The sequence below is a fragment of the Brassica rapa genome, chromosome A09 (assembly GCF_000309985.2).
Source record: "Brassica rapa cultivar Chiifu-401-42 chromosome A09, CAAS_Brap_v3.01, whole genome shotgun sequence".
NCBI classification, from domain to species: domain Eukaryota; kingdom Viridiplantae; phylum Streptophyta; class Magnoliopsida; order Brassicales; family Brassicaceae; genus Brassica; species Brassica rapa.
Window position 1 is genome coordinate 33,091,316 of NC_024803.2, and position 21,846 is coordinate 33,113,161.

The 21,846-nt window shown below is 39.9% G+C and overlaps 1 protein-coding gene and 3 pseudogenes across 1 annotated transcript; 3 read left to right on the forward strand and 1 right to left on the reverse strand.

Moving 5' to 3' along the window:
- Nucleotides 1-50: 50 nt before the first annotated feature.
- On the reverse strand, nt 51-1,979 carry LOC117128533 (annotated as a pseudogene).
- Nucleotides 1,970-5,826, forward strand: LOC103855384 (annotated as a pseudogene).
- Nucleotides 5,827-8,823: 2,997 nt separating this feature from the next.
- On the forward strand, nt 8,824-10,651 carry LOC103841065 (protein CONSERVED IN THE GREEN LINEAGE AND DIATOMS 27, chloroplastic). Its single transcript, XM_009117576.3, has 7 exons — nt 8,824-9,192; nt 9,292-9,444; nt 9,536-9,613; nt 9,697-9,792; nt 9,870-9,905; nt 9,997-10,181; nt 10,276-10,651. The coding sequence occupies exons 1-7, from the start codon at nt 8,941-8,943 to the stop codon at nt 10,436-10,438; spliced, it is 963 nt and encodes a 320-aa protein (XP_009115824.1). The 5' UTR covers nt 8,824-8,940; the 3' UTR covers nt 10,439-10,651.
- A 3,657-nt stretch (nt 10,652-14,308) lies between these two features.
- On the forward strand, nt 14,309-16,620 carry LOC103841105 (annotated as a pseudogene).
- Nucleotides 16,621-21,846: the final 5,226 nt, after the last annotated feature.

The following is a 21,846-nucleotide window of genomic DNA, read 5'->3' on the forward strand; positions in this document are numbered from 1 at the left end:
GTTCTCTGTATCTATGATCTAATCCTCAGAAGCTTCACAGTATATATAAATATGACTGTAAATGGTGTATTCTTAAAATTTGATGAAAAAGTTTACATTAAAAACAATTACCAGCTTTATGTAGGAATAAACACCATAAACACACAAAGAAAACAAATGTTTATAAGTAGAGAAACCCCTTTGAATCAGAACTCAGAAGTCCCAACAAAACTTAAACGTAAACTCATGTATTTATATACTATGTTTTTTTCAAGAAATAGAGTGTCTCCGATCTTTAGGTGGTTTGGTTCTTCCTCTAGGTGGGATGCCAAAGGGTTTAGCTTTCCGAGTTTCTTTGAAACAGAGTTTATGAATGACTTTCTTGGCAATGGAGGCTTATCCATTGAAGCAGTTGATCTTGGAGAACTGTGATTGCTGCTCATGGTTGTTGTTGTTGATGATTTCTTCTCATTATTTTCTTTCTCAAACTCTTTAAGCTTCATCTTCATTTGAGAAGTTCCAGTTTCAAGTCCTGGTTCTCGCGTTTCACCTTGGAGAGTTCGTCGTTGTAGGAGGTGGAAGAACAGTTGCTGTAGGTTGTGGTGGTGGTGGCGCTGGAGAATCTGAATCGTTAGTGACTTCTCCTCGTAGGCGTTGTTGTTCATAGTAAAGGACTTGAACAATGGTTTGAACGGGAAGACGATCGTTCTGAGCTGCATGAGCGCATGCTTCACGTGATAGTTTCTGGCAATCCATTAAGCTGCATACTTTCTTCCTCTCTACGTCACTCATATTCGGATGCGCCTGCAAGAAGAACAAATAATTCATGCAATAGCCTTGACTAAGATAATGCAAATGAAATGTATATGTTTATTATCTTAAATTCTTAATACTCTCTATGTTTCACGAATAATGTCACTTTGTAATTATTATTTTTGTTTTAAAAATAGAGTCAAGTTTAAATTTATAATGTAGTTTTATATTTGATCACTTATTGTTTTTTTAATAGGTAATAAAATATTTTTAATTAGTTATATATAAATAGGAGTATATTAGTATATTTTGCAATTTTTTTAATCTGCATGAGATGCATTTTTTTTTTGATCAAACTAAGCTTGCATTAATTTTAAATGTGTTTACACTCTAACAAAAGAGGATACAAAAAAGCTATTGACAGCCAAACAAACAACAACAACAACATAAGGGATAGAATGGCGATACAAATCACAAGAAGAAGCCATATGAAATTGTACGACAAGAACATCATAAGCTTCTTCAAAGATCGCATCTAGTGTAACCCGTAGGACAACACACACTGCACCATACGCAGAGAAGAGCATTCGATGGGAGGAAGATCCTTGCATAGTTACCTTTAAGTAGATGTCGACGGCTCGATACATACCATCTTCAGTAACTCTGGACTGTTCAGGAATAAGTTCAGCTAAACAAGTGAACTTCTGCAAGCTCACATTCCTATCAGAAGCTATCTCAGCCAAATAAGTCTCCATCAGTTTACCAACACGTTCCATGTCACCAGCAAGATCAACACCATTGTTGCTTAACCTGACTCCTTCAACCTCAAACTCAAGATAGTTCATGAGAATGCGCTGAACAGTGTCCATATCAAACAAGGAGTGTTCTCCAGTGAAAGAATAAGAAGGAATCAAGAGATCATCAAGAACTGCTTGTGGCAATTGTAACCCCATTCTCTTCTCTAAGTCAAGCCTACAAGCAACCGTTGTTTCTAGGTATATAGCTGCACGTAGAAGCATGGAGAGAAAACTAACTGACATTGCGTTTCTCTCTCGAGGAAGAGGGCTTACTATGGTTTCAAGAATCACTCTCTTCTCGTGTTCTTGTTTTGGTTCAATCTCCTTCGTTCCTTTACCGAAAATCTCCTGCAAAGAACTAAACTGATTAACAAGGCCGGATCTAATATTCTCGGTGTATAAGCATTTCTTTAAGAATTTTAATTTTAAAAAATCGTAGAAAATCGTAATTTAGAGACATGACTATAAATCTGGAGGATTGGCCAACTTTCGCACCGGAGATCGAGATGCTTCAGCGACTACATGTTGACTTCTAGAATGTGAGTCTGATTCATATTCTTCGGGGTAGGAACAAACGAGCGGATACACTGGTAAAAGAGGCTATAACCAGAAGTTATATCTTTTTCCATATAGATTAGATCCGGATAGACAGGAGATGCTTTCCGGAAAATCAACTCGTCGTCTGACCACCACTTGATCAAATTCATTGGGCAGCTGACAAAAAAGAAAAAAAGTAAAAAAGATTATGCTACATGAATCTTGACTTATTTACCTCTAGTTAACCACGTAAAGATCAATAGCTTTATTATGCAATTATAGACTCATTGATCTCTCACATAATAGCATCTTCTTCACCCATGACCCATCCAGATATTCACATGCCTCGATATCTCTGAGATGAGACGTGTGTAGGGGAAGTTCACTAATCAAACGTGTGTAGACGAGTTACATACATAATGGGCCTTCAAAGCCCATATTACCTTTTTCAGGCCCATTTATAAAATCACGTTAGTGCAAAAAACGAGATCAGAATCAGCTGCGGGAGAGCGTAGTGCATGATACATGTGCCATTCTTCGTCACCTCCTTCCTCCTTCCTCAACGTCTCTTGCTAGTGTGGGCCGTCTTGACGTTACGTGCGCCTTTGGCGCACTCTCCCATCCGACGCTCACCTCCCGCCGTCTCCTCCGGTAACACTACAATCGATCCAGATCCTCTCCTCGCCGAGATGTCGAAAGCTCGTGTGTACACGAACGTTAACGTGGTGAGAAGCAAGGATTATTGGGATTACGAGTCGCTGAATGTTCAGTGGGGGTAAGTAAGAAGATTCTGAATAAAAAAAGTGTCCACCTTTATTGGTTAAAAGTCTTCAATTTGAGATCAGATTAATTGGTAGTAATGATCAGAGCCGGTCCGAGGTCTTATGGCGCCTAAAGCGAACGAACAAAATAATGCCCTTTAAAAACATTTTTTTTACTTTAGCTTTCTAAACCAAAAAAAAAAAATTCATGATTTAGAAATTTCTTCAAAAAAACTTATACATTGATCGAAAAGAAAAATAATAATTTTACAACTTACTTTGTATTAAAAATGTTACTTTAAAAAAAATTATGTTACTTGAGAATATGATTGGTTTTAGATTATACTAATTCATCTTACAGCAATTTAGCTGAGTTATTATTTTCTTTCTAATAACACACTCTAAAAATGATTAAAATGAAAATAATGTTATAATTATTTAAAATAAAAATACATAATTCTGGTAAATATAACACTAGAGAACATCATCTTGAAATTGGTTTAGTTTGTAAACTTAATGAATCTTTCAAACTGTCAAAGTTCCATGAGAGATTATCTGAATCCAAAAATAAATATCATATTTATTCTTAGTTTTTAAAGATACAAAAAATAATTAAGTGAAAAAGAAGATAACTAGTAGAAGAAAAAAAAACATGAGTTTAGAAAAGGAAATAAGATTTTTTTTAGTTGATTTGTTTTATTTTATAATGACTACTATATATGATCTTATTATATAATTATATAAACATGGAAACTAAGATTATCAATAAAGGAATAAAAATATGTCAGATTTAAGTTATTATCAAAAAGAAAGAAAAAAAAAGAAAGAAGAATCAAGGCTCGAACTGTTGACGGACGCATGAAGGAAAGATGAACAAAGCTTGAACCACTGGGCTAGTGAGACATATTTGTTCAATATCTGGCGTTCCTAAAATATATCAAAATATTGGTGCCTAAAGCCCTGGCTTTATGGGCTTTAGCCCAGGGCCGGCTCTGGTAATGATCAAATGGCTCTCTTTTGGTGTTTATATTGATTTCAGTTTGCTCTGTGTTTAGTTAAAAGCTTTGATCTTTGTTCTGTCTCACTCAAGAGATCTAGATTAGCTTGAATGGTTAAATAGCTCTCTATATTGTTTATAGTGATTCTTATTCAAGTTTGCTTTATACTCCCTCCTTTTCAAAATATTACTACATATTTTACACTTTTTATACGTTTTAATAAAACACATTAAATTTGCAGTCCATAAAAAATTTAGTAAGTACAATTAAGTTTTTTGAAATTTGTAATTAGTTAATAAAACATGCATTCAAAAATAGATCTTTTTGAAACTTTACGAAGCAGAGGGAGTATTTAGTAACAAAGTTATGTGCTTTCACTGTCTGTCTCAGGGAGCAAGATGATTATGAGGTTGTAAGGAAGGTAGGGCGTGGGAAGTACAGTGAAGTGTTCGATGGATTTAACGTGAACACCAAGGAGAAGTCCATCATCAAGATCCTCAAGCCTGTTAAGAAAAAGAAGATAAGAAGAGAGATTAAGATACTTCAGAACCTATGCGGTGGGCCGAACATTGTGAAGCTCTTTGATGTTGTTAGAGATCAACAACACTCGAAAACTACGATTTTGATATTTGAGTACGTCAACAGCACGGACTTTAAAGTTCTGTACCCGACACTGACTGATTACGACATTCGTTACTACATCTATGAGCTCTTGAAGGCATTGGATTACTGCCACTCGCAAGGGATCATGCACAGAGATGTGAAGCCTCACAATGTTATGATTGACCATGAGCTGCGTAAGCTTTGGCTGATAGATTGGTCTTGCTGAGTTTTACCACCCTGGGAAGGAGTACAATGTGCGTGTGGCATCAAGGTATATGGCTGTACTACTTCGTATCCTTTACTAGCCAAGCTTCACTCTGATGTTGTCTCGTCAAATGCGTGTTATCAGATACTTTAAGGGACCTGAACTTCTTGTGGACTTGCAAGACTATGACTATTCGTTGGATATGTGGAGCATTGGCTGTATGTTTGCTGGGATGGTGAGTGCCATTATGTTTGTTTTGTTTGTTTATTACAGAATGTTTCTGATTTGGCCTAATATTCCTTGAATAGATATTCCGTAAGGAACCTTTCTTCTACGGGCATGACAATCAGGATCAGCTTGTGAAAATCGCCAAGGTACTAGATCTCTTTTTTTTCATTGTCGTCGTCACAAACATATCTCTCTACTTGTTTGTTATTCATAGGTACTAGGGACAGATGAGTTGAATGCGTATCTAGATAAGTACCAGTTATAACTTGAACCACGACTTGAAGCACTCGTTGGGCGGTATGTGAATGAATCCTTGAAACGTTATTTATTCTGTTGTAATGAGAGTTAAAGCTAAGAAGAGAATAAGAGTTTGCTAAATCATTCTCTGGTTCAAAACACAGGCATAGCAGGAAGCCTTGGTCCAAATTCATCAACGCGGACAATCAGCATCTAGTCTCACCCGAGGTTTACTATTTGTTCTTAAAGAAAATGGGTTTAGCTTGGGGTTTTAACAGAGGTTGTATCTTTAAACACATGTAGGCGATTGATTTCCTGGACAAGCTGCTCTGGTATGATCATCAAGACAGACTAACTGCAAAAGAAGCCATGGTACGTTCGTTAGCAAATATAAATACAAAAAAGGTGCACTTTCTCACATTTTTGTTTCAATCGCATTTTGAGGCAAATAGTTTTTTTTTTTTTGTTGGTTTGATGACACAGGCACATGCTTACTTCGCGCAAGTAAGGGCAGCAGAAACCAGCAGGATGATAAGCCAATGAAACTCAGCAGGAGTGAGAGATCTGTCTGGCGAGATGATGATGCTGGTTAAGTGTTTGATCTTTTCTTCAAATATTTTCTAAACAATATATGTGTGTGATGTTTTTCTTTTTGGCCAACGTTAAAACACTCTGTATTGAATTACAACGTATTAAAAGTTCTAAACATTTGTTTTATATTATTTACACACTCTGGCTGCCCCATATAACAAACAAAATTCTCCAATTAAATTTACTAGATTTTTTAACCGCGCTACGCGCAGATAAGATATTATATGTATTTCTTAATTCTAAAAAATAATGTATAATATTGTATTATATTATTTAAAGAATATAAAATAAGACCACATAATATAAATATATTTTTTATATTTTCTTTGTGAAAATCATTATGTTGTTTGATTGTTGTACTTAATTCACATATTTGCATAGATATTTGTGATAGATGAATAACTATATTTTTATTATCAGTAAATAATATATATTTATTATATAATATAAGAAAAATGGAATTATTTACTTTTTAACAAACTTGTCTCATGTTGGGACTCGGTTATAGACATATCATATTCGAATGAAACATTTTTACACTTATCAATCTTCTTAACAATCAAGAAACAAATCTGAATATCAAAACAATATCTCATACGATCTCTTTGTGGAATAACTGCTCTGAAGAAATTGAATTTATGCATCAAAAAGGACTGAAAATGGATGTGCATATGTGTTATCTAAGTCAGCTTTACAAAAAACTATTTATAGTTCATATATCATTTATGTCCATCCTATTTTTTTGTCCATCATTTCTTAAACATCTTGAAATAAGTAATGCTAATTAATAATAAACTTTTTACTCACAAAATAAAAATCAAATTTGTCTAATTATCGCTTAATTTGTCTAACTGATATATGTATTTCTCAATTCTAAAAAATAATGTATAATATTGTATTACATTATTTAAAGAATATAAAATATGACTTCATAACATAAATATATTTTTTAAATTTTCTTTGTGGAAATCATTATGTTGTTTGATTGTTGTACTTGATTCACATATTTGCATAGATATTTGTGATAGATGAATAACTATATTTTTATTATCAGTAAATAATATATATTGATTATATAATATAAGAAAAATAAAATTATTTACTTTTTAAACAAACTTGTCTCATGTTGGGGACTCAGTTATAGACATATCATATTCGAAAGAGACATTTTTACAGTTATCAATCTTCTTAACATTGAAAAAACAAATCTACATATCAAAACAATATCTCATACGATCTATTTGTGTAATAACTACTCTGAAGAAATTGAATTTAAGCATCAAAAAGGACTGGAAATGGATGTGCAGATATGTTATCTAAGTCTGCTTCACAAAGTACTATTCATAGTTCATATATCATTAATGTCCATCTTATTTTTTTGTCCACCATTTCTTAAACATCTTGAAATAACTGATGCTAATTAATAATAAATTTTTTGCTGGAAAAAAATCAAATTTGTCTAATTATCGCTTAAATATTTTATTAATATGGTCTAAGAAGCTTTTAAGTGATATCATAGTTTAATTTATTAGTTTTTTTTGTTAATTTTTAGAGGTTTTTGTATTTAAGATTTTTTTCCATATTAAGCTTCTATTTCTTTCACAGAATTGATATATATATATATATATATATGTATATATATCATAAAAATTATTATCAAATCAGTTTTAAATAATTTAATTTAAAATAAAATTATATATTAATTTGCTGTATTTTAACAATTTCATTGATTTAATTAATTTGCTTTGGTGGATAACTTAAAAAGTTTTCATATGAATCGGGGAAAGCAAGCTTATGTTGTTATATTATATTTATTTTGTGTATATAGAATCTATATACAATGCTAGTGTAATAAAGAAAGAACATTATTTTTTTGTAACTTCAAAAAGATACATTATTACAATTTGAAATGAATCAAAATTGAATAAAATGGTAATTAAATATTTGTAAATCTAATTGTTTAGTTGGATTCTCATAAAAAAAATCGATTGGTTAAACAAATGTTTCAAAATTTGTTGTGGTATTGTTTTGTCTATAAATTATAAAATTTATTGAATTAATATATTTAATTATTGCATCCTTAAATAATATTTTATTAAGACATTAGAAAAATATGTTTTGAGTTGTTTTGTCAAATTGTACAAAAATCTATGCTTTTTCATATTTGTAACTTCAAAAAGATACATTATGACAATTTGAAATTAATCAAAATTGAATAAAATGGTAATTAAATATTTGTAAATCTAATTTTTTTTTATCTTGTTTAGTTGGATTCTCATGAAAAAAAAATCGATAGGTTAAACAAATGTTTCAAAATTTGTTGTGTTATTGTTTTGTCTATAAATTACAAAATTTATTGAATTAATATATTTAATTATTACACACTTAAATAATATTTTATTAAGACATTAGAGAAGTATGTTTTGAGTTGTTTTGTCAAAATTTTACAAAAATCTATGCTTTTTCATATTTGTCACGAAAATTTATATGTTAAACTTACTTTTACAAAATTCTTAACTTTGTCACGAAAACAAAAATCTATGCTTTTTCATATTTGTCAACGTTCTCACACTTTATAAGAATATATTAACTTAGCCACTTACTTTTTTTTTTTTACAAAACAAAGTATCGGAGTCTTGAAAGTTGAATTCATATTATTGTAAATGTACATAAAAGTTTGTGATTATATACTTAGTGGTTCTTTATATGTGTCCAAGAAAGTGTCAATGGCTTAGTGGTAACTGTCCTATATATATATCATACCAACCCGGGTTCGATTCTCACCTTCGCATTGTTTTTTTTATTTTTTACGAAAAATAAATGAGATGACATGGCAATTTCGGGTTCTCTGATTGGTTGATTTTTCTATCCTATGTGGACACCCTTTCCATGGCTTATATCCCCCTTTTAGTATAGTATAGATTCACACAAGTGTTATGACTTATGAGCATCTTTACTAATAAAAAAGCTGAGTAAATTAAAGTGGGCTGGATGTCCCAATAAAATTTAGTAAGATAAGGAGAGAGAGATTACCCGCGAAACCTGCGTGCAAGAAAGCATCCGCCACGTGGCGAGAGGTAGAAGACACAAAACCAAATAAATGCTCAAGAAGAAAAAGAAACCAAATGATTATACTAGTATTTAGTTTTTATTCTGGCTATGCATGTTGTTACGTGTTTCAGGAGCTCTGCTCCACTAACCTTTGATCTTCTTCAATCAACGCTACTCTCCCACTCGCAAACTCATTCGCAATGCTAAGATTAAGTGCTAATTACCCTTTGCTTCCGAAGATACCCCACCGGGTTTGTAACAGAAAGCTCGGCAATTACTATGATTCATCGTGGACCGTTAAATATGGCGATGATGGTAAGAAGAAGCAGATGTTTGTAAGAGTTTCTGTGAAAGCAATGAAGGAAGAAGGTAACGGAAGTGGAAGCATGAGTTTCTCTGGACAAAGCTGGGATCCCAGTTCTGAGATACAAGTTCCTTCAGACCAAAGACCTGTAAGTATATTTTACTTTTTGTCATTTTTTTCTAACTCTATAAATATATAGATGAAATGATTTTTTTTTTGATAATACCCTTTTGTTGGGGTTATTTAGGTGAATGAGTATTCGGCTTTGAAGGAAGGGATGTTGTACTCATGGGGAGAATTGGGTCCAAGCAAATTCTTTCTTCGTCTCGGTGGTCTTTGGTTGGTCACCTTCACTGTCCTTGGTGTTCCCATCGCTGCTGCTAGCTTTAATCCTTCCAGAGTCAGTGACCCTCTCCCTTTTGAAGAAGAAGAAGATATGTGTTTGTACACTCTTTTTTTTTTTACAGATTATAATATAATTTTCCTGGCAGGAACCTTTGAGGTTTGTTATAGCTGCAGGGACTGGGACTTTATTCCTGGTTTCGTTGATTGTCTTGAGAATTTACCTGGTATTTAATTAATAGAGTTCTCCCCAGCTTAACATTAATTTATTAGTGAATTATAAATGAGAAGTTGGTTTGTTTGTTGTTAGGGATGGAGCTATGTTGGAGATAGACTACTTTCTGCTGTTATTCCATACGAAGAGAGCGGATGGTATGATGGCCAAATGTGGGTTAAGCCTCCAGAGGTTTGCTTTTCCCTTTTCACTACAAGAAATGAACATTCCTTTGGTCCAAATGCATTTCCATCTTTGTTTCTTCTCAGGTATTGGCTAGGGACAGGCTGTTAGGCTCTTACAAGGTAAATAAATGCAGACAATGTTGTTTCTTATTCAAATGCTGGAAAGGCAAAAGAAAAAAAAAGAAACTGAGGCTACATTTGTGAGTTTCAGGTGAAGCCAGTAATCAAGATGCTGAAGCAGACATTAATTGGAACAGGAGCTTTGCTCGTTTCAGCATTCGTCCTGTTCGTTTTCGCAACACCAGTCGAGGATTTCTTTAAAACCACTCTAAGATCATCTAAGGATAACCAACCAGAGGTTTCCATTTCAAGAACCAACAACAAGTTCAATATGAGGTAACAAGGAGAGAGATCAATCAGTAATACCAAACTATCAGAACTTTGGTTGGAGCCACACTCTCATCTCTTTTCTTCTATACAAACTATGCAGAAAAGAACAATTGCTTCGGTTGCCCACAGATGTTGTCACTGATGATGACTTGGCAGCAGCCGCGGCTGAGGCTGCTGATGGAAGACCGGTCTATTGCAGAGACCGTTACTACCGTGCATTGGCCGGTGGTCAATACTGCAAATGGGATGATCTTGTTAAATAGTACTTTTTCAAACTAGTATACAGCAACACAAATGCACTATGTGGTCTTTCAGTTTTGATTAAAATGCCTATAATTGCCAAATACTGTACCAGTTATTTTATAAAATGTGGAATATGTGGGCCTATAATTGCCCAACTTAATCATGTAAAGGGCTTAGATTAACGGCCTATATATCTTTTCACGGTTAAAAGGCTAAAATCATCAGTTTACTTTTTGATTTTGCGTTAGTTTTTCACTTCTTATATAACTGAAAGAAGAAGAGAAATGTTCATGAGGTGAATTTTGTAGGCACACAGTTCAATTTTAACCAAGTTCCAAAACAAGAAGATAAAGAGCATGGTCCAATTAAAACCCTGATACATACTATTTTTTCCCAAAATTTAATACTATATGAAATCAATCAGGGACGTGGACAATATTCAATACCTCATCGTGGCATTATTACTGAGAGTCGGATAAAATAGACCAGCCTGCCAGCTTTCTGATGTTCTTATTTGCTCGTTTATAAAAAAAATAAAATAAACTAATAACAATATGAACATTTTCAAATGTAGCTTAATTATTTAGATATGGTTTTCGTGAACTCTGATCTGATGTAAAGACACGTTACTTCATGTCGTACCATACGAACCAAAGTCTCGATAATTGCCACACACATTATTTGGATCCCGACCGTCAAAACTCAAAAGCATTGGTTAGTTGATGATGTCTTTCTCCAAACCCATTCATATCTAGTATGAAAAGTAGTTCCTTATGTATCTGTACGTTTTCAAAACATAAATCATGATTATGCGCGTAATCAAGTAATCAATGTACGCAAAACAAAGAGTAAATGGCTAAACCAAATGAAACAAAGCACTCTTATGGCATCCACGGACCGTTGCATTTTGGTGTAGAAGTAATTGCATAAAGACGTTTGGCTCTAAATAGTGTGGACATAAAGACGTTTTGATGTCTAATATGGACAGGAGTATATTGTATTGTTGTCCATATACGAACATAAAAGACTCACGAGTATCTAGATTCTTTTGTATACACTTAGTTCGAGGTAAAGACAAAATTGTTGACTCCACTCCCCAATGGAATCCATTGAATGTGAGGTAGTAACGTAACCTTCTTTAGTTGACCAAAAAAAAAACGTAACCTTCTTTAGGGGAATTTAACTGGACTGGAGTGGACTGTGGAGTGTGGACACGACCATACTGTATTCAAACGAACCGGAGCTAAGACAATAATTAGTCGGTTTAATAAAAATAATTGGCAATTTATCTGTCACATACTATTATTTGGAAGTTATCTACAAGTGAGGAAACATATTAAAGCTGTGTTTAGGCAGGTTTGATTAATTAAGAATAATCTTGGTCACATGTCGGGAATTAATATAGTACTTTACTTGTTGTTGCTCATCTAACTATTGGTATAGATAAGGAATATCTCTTAAGTTGTACTTATCTAAAGATAACGATTAGTTAGAGTTGTCCTTATCTTGTTGATATCTCTTGTATAAATATATATCGTGTGATTAATGAAAGAGACAAGTTAACATAAACTCTATATGGTATCAGAGCACTTCTGATCCTAACCTAAATCTCTCGTTCTTTTCTTCTTAAAACCTAAATCTCTTTCTAAATTTCTCCCCTCAAAGATGTCTACAGAGTCTTCTTCTAAGACAGCTGAATCAGCTCCTATTTTCAATATTGCCAAAAGCACTCTCATCTCTCTCAACATGTCCAATATCACAAAACTTACTGCAACAAACTTCATAACATGGCGATTGCAGGTTAGTGCTCTTCTTGAAGCACACGAATTACACTGCTTCATTGATGAAGTAGATCAAACACCCTCTTCCACCATCACAACAGACGAAGGCAAAACTGAACCAAATCCCAGTTTTGCTGCTTGGAATCGTCAAGATAGGATGCTTTTCAGTGCATTGCTTGGATCACTCTCTCTAGCTGTTCAACCTATTGTAGCAAGAGCTACTAAAACATGTGACGTTTGGCAGATTCTCTATCAAAATCTACCACAACAGTTGCCACCATCAACATCAAATACTCACGCAATGACAACTCGCAGCAAGAGTAACATTCATAAACCAAATCAGAAATTGGGCTTGACTGCAATTCTCAGTGAAGTTGAACCTACGTCTTATGTTGAAGCACTTAAAGATGAGAAGTGGAGAGGTTCTATGAGCAAAGAGTATGATGCTTTTATTCGCAATGACACTTTTGATTTGGTTGACAGGTCAGAAGCAAACAATATTGTTGGATCATGATGGATTTACAGAATCAAGAGGTTGCCTAATGGAAAAATAGATACACACAAGTCTCGGTTGGTAGCCATAGGCAATCATCAAAGGCCTGGTATCGATTACTTTGAAACCTTTAGTCCAGTGATCAAGCATGCTAAAATTCGCTTGATTCTTGGAACTGCAGTTTCACGAAACTGGCCGTTAATGCAACTTGACGTCAATAATGCATTTCTTCATGGACCTCTCACTGATGCAGTCTATATGTTACAACCTCCTGGCTTCATTGATAAGGATAAACCAAACCATGTGCTTCGCCTGAAGAAAGCTGTATATGGCCTTAAACAGGCACCACGTGCTTGGTACAATGCCCTTAAAGACTTCCTTCTCAGCATTGGGTTCAAGAATTCAGTGGCCGATGCATCACTGTTTATTCTTCGCAGTGGGTCTCAGTTCATTTACATACTGGTGTATGTTGATGATATAATAATTACAGGCACCTCCAAAGTGGAGATTACTCGTGTCACCAATCTTCTTGCTTCTCGTTTCTCTCTCAAGGAACTTGGTGAACTGTCGTACTTCTTAGGAATGGAAGCCACTCGAACTCCAGCAGGTCTACATCTCACTCAGACAAAGTATATGGTAGATCTTCTTCGCCGAGCTAAGATGGATAATGCAAAGCCAGTAGCTACTCCTATGTCTTCCTCTCAGTCGCTAACACTGCAGAGTGGTGACAAGATTCTTAACGCAACGGAGTATCGAACCATTGTTGGTGCTCTTCAGTACTTAAGCCTTACTCGTCCTGACATTGCATTTGCTGTTAATCGTCTATGTCAGTTTATGCATCAGCCTACGACCACTCATTGGGAAGCTGCAAAAAGAGTCCTTCGTTATCTAGCTGGCACAATTGACAAAGGCATTTTCTTCTCTTCGTCAGCTGTTCCGCCAACACTTCATGCATTTTCGGATGCAGATTGGGCAGGAGACAAAGATGATTACATCTCCACAGGAGCATACATTGTCTATCTTGGCAGACAGCCTATTTCTTGGTCTGCAAGAAAGCAAGGAAGTGTTGCAAGGTCCTCTACAGAAGCTGAGTACAGGGAAGTTTCAGACACTGCATGTGAAGTTAAATGGGTTGCGTCCTTAATGGCTGAACTTGGTCTTTCCTCAGCTTCTACGCCTACTATCTGTTGTGATAATGTTGGTGCGACGTACCTCTCAGCAAATCCGGTCTTTCACTCGCGCATGAAGCATATGGCACTAGCGTATCATTTCGTTCGCGAGCAGGTTCAAGCTAAGCAGCTGCGTGTTTCACACATCAGTACTCATGATCAGTTGGCGGATGCGTTAACAAAACATTTGCCGCGAGCTCGGTTTCAAAACTTGATTTCCAAGATTGGACTCTGTAGTCGACGTCCATCTTGAGGGGGCATATTGGTATAGATAAGGATTATCTCTTAAGTTGTACTTATCTAAAGATAACGATTAGTTAGAGTTGTCCTTATCTTGTTGATATCTCTTGTATAAATATATATCGTGTGATTAATGAAAGAGACAAGTTAACATAAACTCTATACTAACTGTCATAATTGAATCCACGGATTATTATAATTTTAATTATGCTTGGAACAAAATGGTTACTTAGTAACTTTTAACATATGTAGTCGGATATACTGCATATTTTCTTACTTAAAGAATATGGGTTTACAGATGATAATTAATTCCGGTTAGAAGAAGGATTCATTGGTTAGTTGTAATTGAGAATGGTTTGGAGTTAGCTTTATAGATTTGTCTTTTGCGGCAGGAGTTGAGATCTGGTTCGGGTTTGGGAATATAAAACCGATACAAAGAGATCTGAGAAACGGCACGTTATGACACAGTGTCAGAAGCTTGCGGTTACTAGAAATCGAAAACCTCTTTGTGTGTTCTCACTAGCATCTCCTGTCTCTCTCTACTTACTATATATAATAAACTATTGGTCCAAATTCAGAGCGATACCGAAAGATATGTCTTATTCTTCGTTTTTCTCCTCCGCTGCATTCTTCACTATCCTCCTCCTCCTCTATCAGGGCTTCTGCCACGTGTCGGATGGAGCTCAACATGCAACTTACATCGTTCACATGGCGCAGTCTCAGATGTCGTCGGGCTTCGACCTCCACTCTCTCTGGTACGACTCCTCCCTCAGATCCGTCTCACAATCTGCTCAGCTCCTCTACACTTACGCCAACGCCATTCACGGATTCTCCACTCGGCTAACTCCCGAAGAAGCCGACTCGCTCATGACTCTGCCAGGTGTCATCTCGGTACTACCGGAGCACCGGTACGAGCTACACACCACTCGCACTCCACTCTTCCTCGGCTTCGACGTCCACAACGCGGACCTCTTCCCCGAAACCGGCTCCTCCAGCGACGTCGTCGTCGGGGTCCTTGACACCGGAGTTTGGCCGGAGAGCAAAAGCTTCTCCGACGTTGGATTAGGTCCGGTCCCCTCCACGTGGAGAGGCGGTTGCGAGGCTGGAACTAACTTCACGGCATTGCTGTGTAACCACAAACTAATCGGAGTGGTTAAAGAGGAGGCCCTTCCGGATAAAACGCTGCCGTTTGTTTACGCGGGGAATGCTAGTAACGCGGCTAATGGGAATCTATGTGGGCCCGGGACTTTGATTCCGGAGAAAGTGAAGGGGAAGATCGTTATGTGCGATAGAGAAGTGAACGCTAGGGTTCAGAAAGGAGAGGTGGTGAAGGCTGCCGGCGGACTCGGGATGATTCTCGCTAACACGGCGGAGAACGGAGAGGAGCTTGTGGCGGATGCTCATTTGTTACCTGCCACCGCCGTGGGAGAGAAGGCCGGTGATATTATCCGGCATTACGTCTTAACCGATCCGAATCCAACCGCTTCGGTTTTGATTCGAGGGACCGTTGTTAACGTCCAGCCGTCTCTGGTTGTTGCGGCGTTTAGCTCGAGAGGACCTAATTCGATCAAGCCCGATATTCTTAAACCAGATTTAATCGCACCGGGAGTTAATATCCTCGCCGGTTGGACCGGATCCAAGGGACCTACCGGTCTAGCTTCCGATGCTAGACGCGTGGAGTTCAACATCATCTCAGGAACGTCCATGTCTTGCCCTCACGTGAGCGGTTTAGCTGCGCTTCTCAAGTCCGTGCATCCGGAGTGGATCCCGGCGGCGATCAGATTGGCTCTCATGACCACCGCTTACAAAACTTATAACGACGGGAAACCGATCCTCGACGTCACGACGGGGAAACCTTCAACGCTGTTTGAGCATGGCGCAGGACACGTGTCGCCGACGACGGCGATCAATCCGGGACTTATTTACGATCTAACGACGGTGGATTACTTAGGCTTCCTCTGTGCGTTGAATTACACACCGTCGCAGATCACAAGTGTGTCAAGACGCAATTACACTTGCGATCCGAGTAAATCGTACTCCATCGCTGATCTAAACTATCCGTTGTTCGCCGTTAACGTTGACGGATCCGGCGTGTTCAAGTACACACGCACTGTCACGAGCGTGGGAGGAGCCGGGTCTTACTCGGTTAAAGTAAATTCGGAGACTACTGATGTGAAGATTTCGGTTGAACCGGCGGTTTTAAATTTCAAAGAAATAAACGAGAAGAAATCGTATACAGTAAACATTAAACTCGTCCAAGGCGTCTAGGTCTAATAGGTTCGGGAGCATCGAATGGTCAGATGGGAAACACGTGGTGGCTAGTCCCGTAGCGATTAGCTGGACATAGTGGTAAATTGTGACAAAATTAAAGGGCTTGATGGAAAGAATAAAGTCACGGACCTTGTAGTGCCCTTCTTTGTAATAGCTCTTTGTTTCAAAGCAAAAATGGCATGCAGTGTGTTATTGGGCTTTATCTGTTTTCTCTTTGCTATCTCAAAAAAGTAAATATTCTCCAGCCACAAGGATAAGCTGGGTCTCTACAAATCCACACTAACTGGTAGTGTATAATAACTATTTTGATTTACTAGGTTAAAGCAAAAGTTATTTTCTGAGATATGAACTTATAATCATTGTTGGGGTCAAAATCGGTCACGACGGAATCAATGTCTGAAAATCCGTAAAAATCAGCACAAACGTTTTTGCGAAAAGTAATCTTCGTAAAGATATCTTTACGAAGAGCCTTGCAGGAAAATCTCGTCCAAATCTCAATCGAACCACTAAATACCAATTGTCCGAAAGCAACGGACATGTATCCAAATCGGCCGCGGATAAGCTCGAGTATGGAAATCAGACCGCGGACAAGCCAAGCTCGATCGATATGCGGCGACCAAGCATGCACACAGCTCGGTCGCTACATAGCAATCGAGCTCGAGCCAAGCTCTGTCGCTACGTAGCGACCGAGCGTTCGTCTCGCTCGGTCGCTACGTAGCGACCGGGCCTGAGCCAAGCTCGGTCGCTACGTAGCGACCGAGCGTCCGTCTCGCTCGGTCGCTACGTAGCGACCGAGCCCGAGCCAAGCTCGGTCGCTACATAGCGACCGAGCCCGAGCCTAGCTCGGTCGCTACGTAGCGACCGAGCGTCCGTCTCGCTCGGTCGCTACGTAGCGACCGGGCCTGAGCCAAGCTCGGTCGCTACGTAGCGACCGAGCGTCCATCTCGCTCGGTCGCTACGTAGCGACCGAGCGTCCGTCTCACTCGGTCGCTACGTAGCGACCGAGCGTCCGTCTCGCTCGGTCGCTACGTAGCGACCGAGCCCGAGCCAAGCTCGGTCGCTACGTAGCGACCGAGCCTGAGCCAAGCTCGGTCGCTACGAAGCGACCGGGCCTGAGCCAAGCTCGGTCGCTACGTAGCGACCGAGCGTCCGTCTCGCTCGGTCGCTACGTAGCGATCGGGCTCGAGCCAAAGTTCGGTCGCTGCGTAGCGACCGAGCTCTTTCGAACATCGGTATCACACCAGTCCATGCATTCTCGTCAAACCTTCAAATGCTATCTCCCGAAGACCGTAGCGAGCTCAGTCTATGTTTTCCGCTATTCTAAATCATTGATCAAACTTCGTGGATTAGAAACCGCGGAAAGTTCTTTCTTTGTCGAAAGAAATCGTAGTAAACTCTTCGAGTCGGAAGACGGCCCAAAGGGACCTAAAACACGACTCGAGGCCCATCCTGTGATTTCTTAACCAAAGGCCCGTAAACCACAGCCCGGTTTACGCTTGGTCCACAAGGAAGGATAAATGTCAAGTTTCCGCGGATAAATACGGAAGTTTTGAAGATAATTGTGAAAATCGAAAAAAATGGAATATCTCCATTTTTACGCTATGACGGCTTAAGGGCAGAAGAGTAAAAGCGTAAACCGACCTTGGAGCTAGTATATAAAGAGTCCTAGGCGAGGAGCATGAGAGGACTTTTTAGATTCGGAATTCTTTGCACTTAGAAACTTTAGGCTTATTCTCGACAAGTTTGGTTTCTATGACTGGCACTCGATTACTAGACAAACTCGCCCAGGCAGTTCGATCTCTTGTCCAGCTCTATCAATTGAACTACGTTCGGCTTGATCCTCGAAAGGGGTACGTAGGCAGCCTTTAACAAGGTTCAGTCCTAAATCAATCAAAAACCCTTTCTTTATCTATTTCGTCTTTCGTTATCGAGCTGCAACTCAACTAGGTTTGAGCTTTTAGGCCGCTAGAACTAAGTAACTTGCTGACAGCCTTTGCGGCCAAAGCTTTCATGATCTCTTGTAATGATCGCAACGCTCTTACGCGGACTGAAAATAAGATCAACTGTTTTCCCTAAACTCGTTTGTTATCTTTTCATAATTTCCGCATATATTTGGTCACTTGTCGTTGGCTCCCGCAGAGATCCGGGACCTCTGGGAAATTAGGGTTTTCCTAGTTTCTTTATTTAAACAGAAATCGATAGTGCGAATTTCGGTTCCCACAATCATGACTAGAATTTGGTTGGTTTAGGCCTAGGTTGGTTATTGGGTTTTTGAAGGACGGTATAAGATAATAGGTTTTATATTGTTGGGTTCAATATAGAATAACATCTTATTATTTCTCTCTACATTTTTTAAAGGAAAATTTGGTCAAATGACCAAAAAAACTACAATACATTAACTAATCAAAATTTTACCCTTTTTTCCTATCTCTTTCTACCTTCTACAAATCTATTTTTTTTTTATTTTACATATAAACCCTTTACATATACGTAGAAAATTTAATTATATTTTTACTTATTTGAATTTCCACACGACAAGATTAAGTGTGAGCTCTGTGGATCAAATCTTCCTTATTCTCATCCTCCACATGGTGATAGCAACGACTTTTTCAATCACCATCTTTGATGAAGACCATGACAGCGCTCTTGACCTTGGGTGGAAACTCACTGTGAGGAAACCTTAGTTCCTTGGGGGATGTAGCTGGACCACCGATAGTAGGAGGGAAAGAGAAGAATTAACTCCAACTGAAGACCAAGCAATACTTGATGGGTTTAAGAAGTTTGGCACTAAATGTCTGGTCCAGTATCAGAGGTGCTTACGAAGATGTACTCAGTTAACATCAAAGACCGTTACATGACAATGACCAGTAAAAACTCCAAAGCCTCTGATAAGAAACGCCCGTTTGTTTTCTTCAGCTGAAGACCAAACAATGTTTGGGGGTGTTGGGGTCAAAATCGGTCACGACGGAATCAATGTCTGAAAGTCCGTAAAAATCAGCATAACCGTTTTTACGAAAAGTAATCTTCGTAAAGAAATCTTTACGAAGAGCCTTGCAGTAAAATATCGTCCAAATCTCAATCGAACCACTAAATACCGATTGTCCGAAGGCAACGGACATGTATCCAAATCGGCCGCGGACAAGCTCGAGTATGGAAATCAGACCGCGGACAAGCCAAGCTCGATCGATACGCGGCAACCAAGCATGCACACAGCTCGGTCGCTACGTAGCGACCGAGCTCGAGCCAAGCTCGGTCGCTACGTAGCGACCGAGCATCCGTCTCGCTCGGTCGCTACGTAGCGACCGAGCGATCGTCCCGTTCGGTCGCTACGTAGCGACCGAGCTCGAGCCAACGCTCGGTCGCTACGTAGCGACCGAGCGATCGTCCCGCTCGGTCGCTACGTAGCGACCGAGCTCGAGCCAAAGCTCGGTCGCTACGTAGCGACCGAGCGATCGTCCCGCTCGGTCGCTACGTAGCGACCGAGCTCAGCCAAGCTCGGTCGCTACGTAGCGACCGAGCGATCGTCCCGCTCGGTCGCTACGTAGCGACCGAGCTCGAGCCAAAGCTCGGTCGCTACGTAGCGACCGAGCGATCGTCCCGCTCGGTCGCTACGTAGCGACCGAGCTCGAGCCAAAGCTCGGTCGCTACGTAGCGACCGAGCGATCGTCCCGCTCGGTCGCTACGTAGCGACCGAGCTCAGCCAAGCTCGGTCGCTACGTAGCGACCGAGCGATCATCCCGCTCGGTCGCTACGTAGCGACCGAGCTCGAGCCAAAGCTCGGTCGCTACGTAGCGACCGAGCTCGAGCCAAAGCTCGGTCGCTACGTAGCGACCGAGCGATCGTCCCGCTCGGTCGCTACGTAGCGACCGAGCTCAGCCAAGCTCGGTCGCTACGTAGCGACCGAGCGATCGTCCCGCTCGGTCGCTACGTAGCGACCGAGCTCGAGCCAAAGCTCGGTCGCTACGTAGCGACCGAGCGATCGTCCCGCTCGGTCGCTACGTAGCGACCGAGCTCGAGCCAAAGCTCGGTCGCTACGTAGCGACCGAGCGATCGTCCCGCTCGGTCGCTACGTAGCGACCGAGCTCAGCCAAGCTCGGTCGCTACGTAGCGACCGAGCGATCATCCCGCTCGGTCGCTACGTAGCGACCGAGCGATCATCCCGCTCGGTCGCTACGTAGCGACCGAGCTCGAGCCAAGCTCGGTCGCTACGTAGCGACCGAGCTCAGCCAAGCTCGGTCGCTACGTAGCGACCGAGCGATCATCCCGCTCGTCGCTACGTAGCGACCGAGCTCGAGCCAAAGCTCGGTTGCTACGTAGCGACCGAGCGATCATCCCCGCTCGGTCGCTACGTAGCGACCGAGCTCGAGCCAAAGCTCGGTCGCTACGTAGCGACCGAGCGATCGTCCCGCTCGGTCGCTACGTAGCGACCGAGCTCAGCCAAGCTCGGTCGCTACGTAGCGCGACCGAGCGCTCGTCCCGCTCGGTCGCTACGAAGCGACCGGGCTCGAGCCAAAGTTCGGTCGCTGTGTAGCGATTGAACCTGTCCGAACGTCAATACGACACCAGTTCTTGCATTCTCGTCAAAACCTTCGAATGCTATCTCCCGAAGACCGTAGCAAGCTCAGTCCATGTTTCCCGCCATTCTAATTCATCGATCAAACTTCGCGGATTAGAAACCGCGGAAAACTCGTAGTAAACGTGTCGAGTCGGAAGACGGCCCAAAGGGACCTAAAACACGACTCGAGGCCCATCCTACGATTTTCCTAATCAAAAGCCCGTGAACCACAGCCTGGTTTACGCTTGGTCTACAAGGAAGGATAAATGTCAAGTTTCCGCGGATAAATACGGAAGTTTTGAAGATAATTGTGAAGATCGGAAAAAACGGAATATCTCCATTTTTATGCTATGACGGCTTAAGGGCAGAAGAGTAAAAGCGTAAACCGACCTTGGAGCTAGTATATAAGGAGTCCTAGGCGAGGAGCAAGAGGGAGAACTTTTTAGATTCGGAATTCTCTGCACTTAGAAACTTTAGGCTTATTCTCGACAAGTTCGGTTTCTATGACTGGCACTCAATTACTAGACGAACTCGCCCAGGCAGTTCGATCTCTTGTCCAGCTCTATCAATTGAACTACGTTCGGCTTGATCCTCGAAAGGGGTACGTAGGCAGCCTTTAACAAGGTTCAGTCCGAAATCAATTTAAGCCTTTTAGATATCTTTTTCGTCCTTTGTTATCGAGCTGCGACTCAACTAGGATTAGGGTTTTATGTTGCTAGAACTAGGTAACTCGCTGACGGCCCCTGCGGCCAAAGCCTTTGTATTCTCTTGTAATGATCGCAACGCTCTTACGCGGACTCGAAATAAGATCTACTGTTTTCTCTAAACTCGTTTGTTATCTTTTCATGATTTCCGCATATATTCGATCACTTGTCGTTGGCTCTCGCAGAGATCCGGGACCTCTGGGAAATTAGGGTTT

Bases quoted from the DNA above. Each gene is read 5' to 3' on its own strand.
- LOC103841065 (XM_009117576.3), top strand. From the start codon at position 8,941: ATGCTAAGATTAAGTGCTAATTACCCTTTGCTTCCGAAGATACCCCAC. The intron at 9,793-9,869 runs GTTTGCTTTTCC...GTTTCTTCTCAG, and splicing joins TGTGGGTTAAGCCTCCAGAG to GTATTGGCTAGGGACAGGCT. The intron at 9,906-9,996 runs GTAAATAAATGC...TGTGAGTTTCAG, and splicing joins GGCTGTTAGGCTCTTACAAG to GTGAAGCCAGTAATCAAGAT.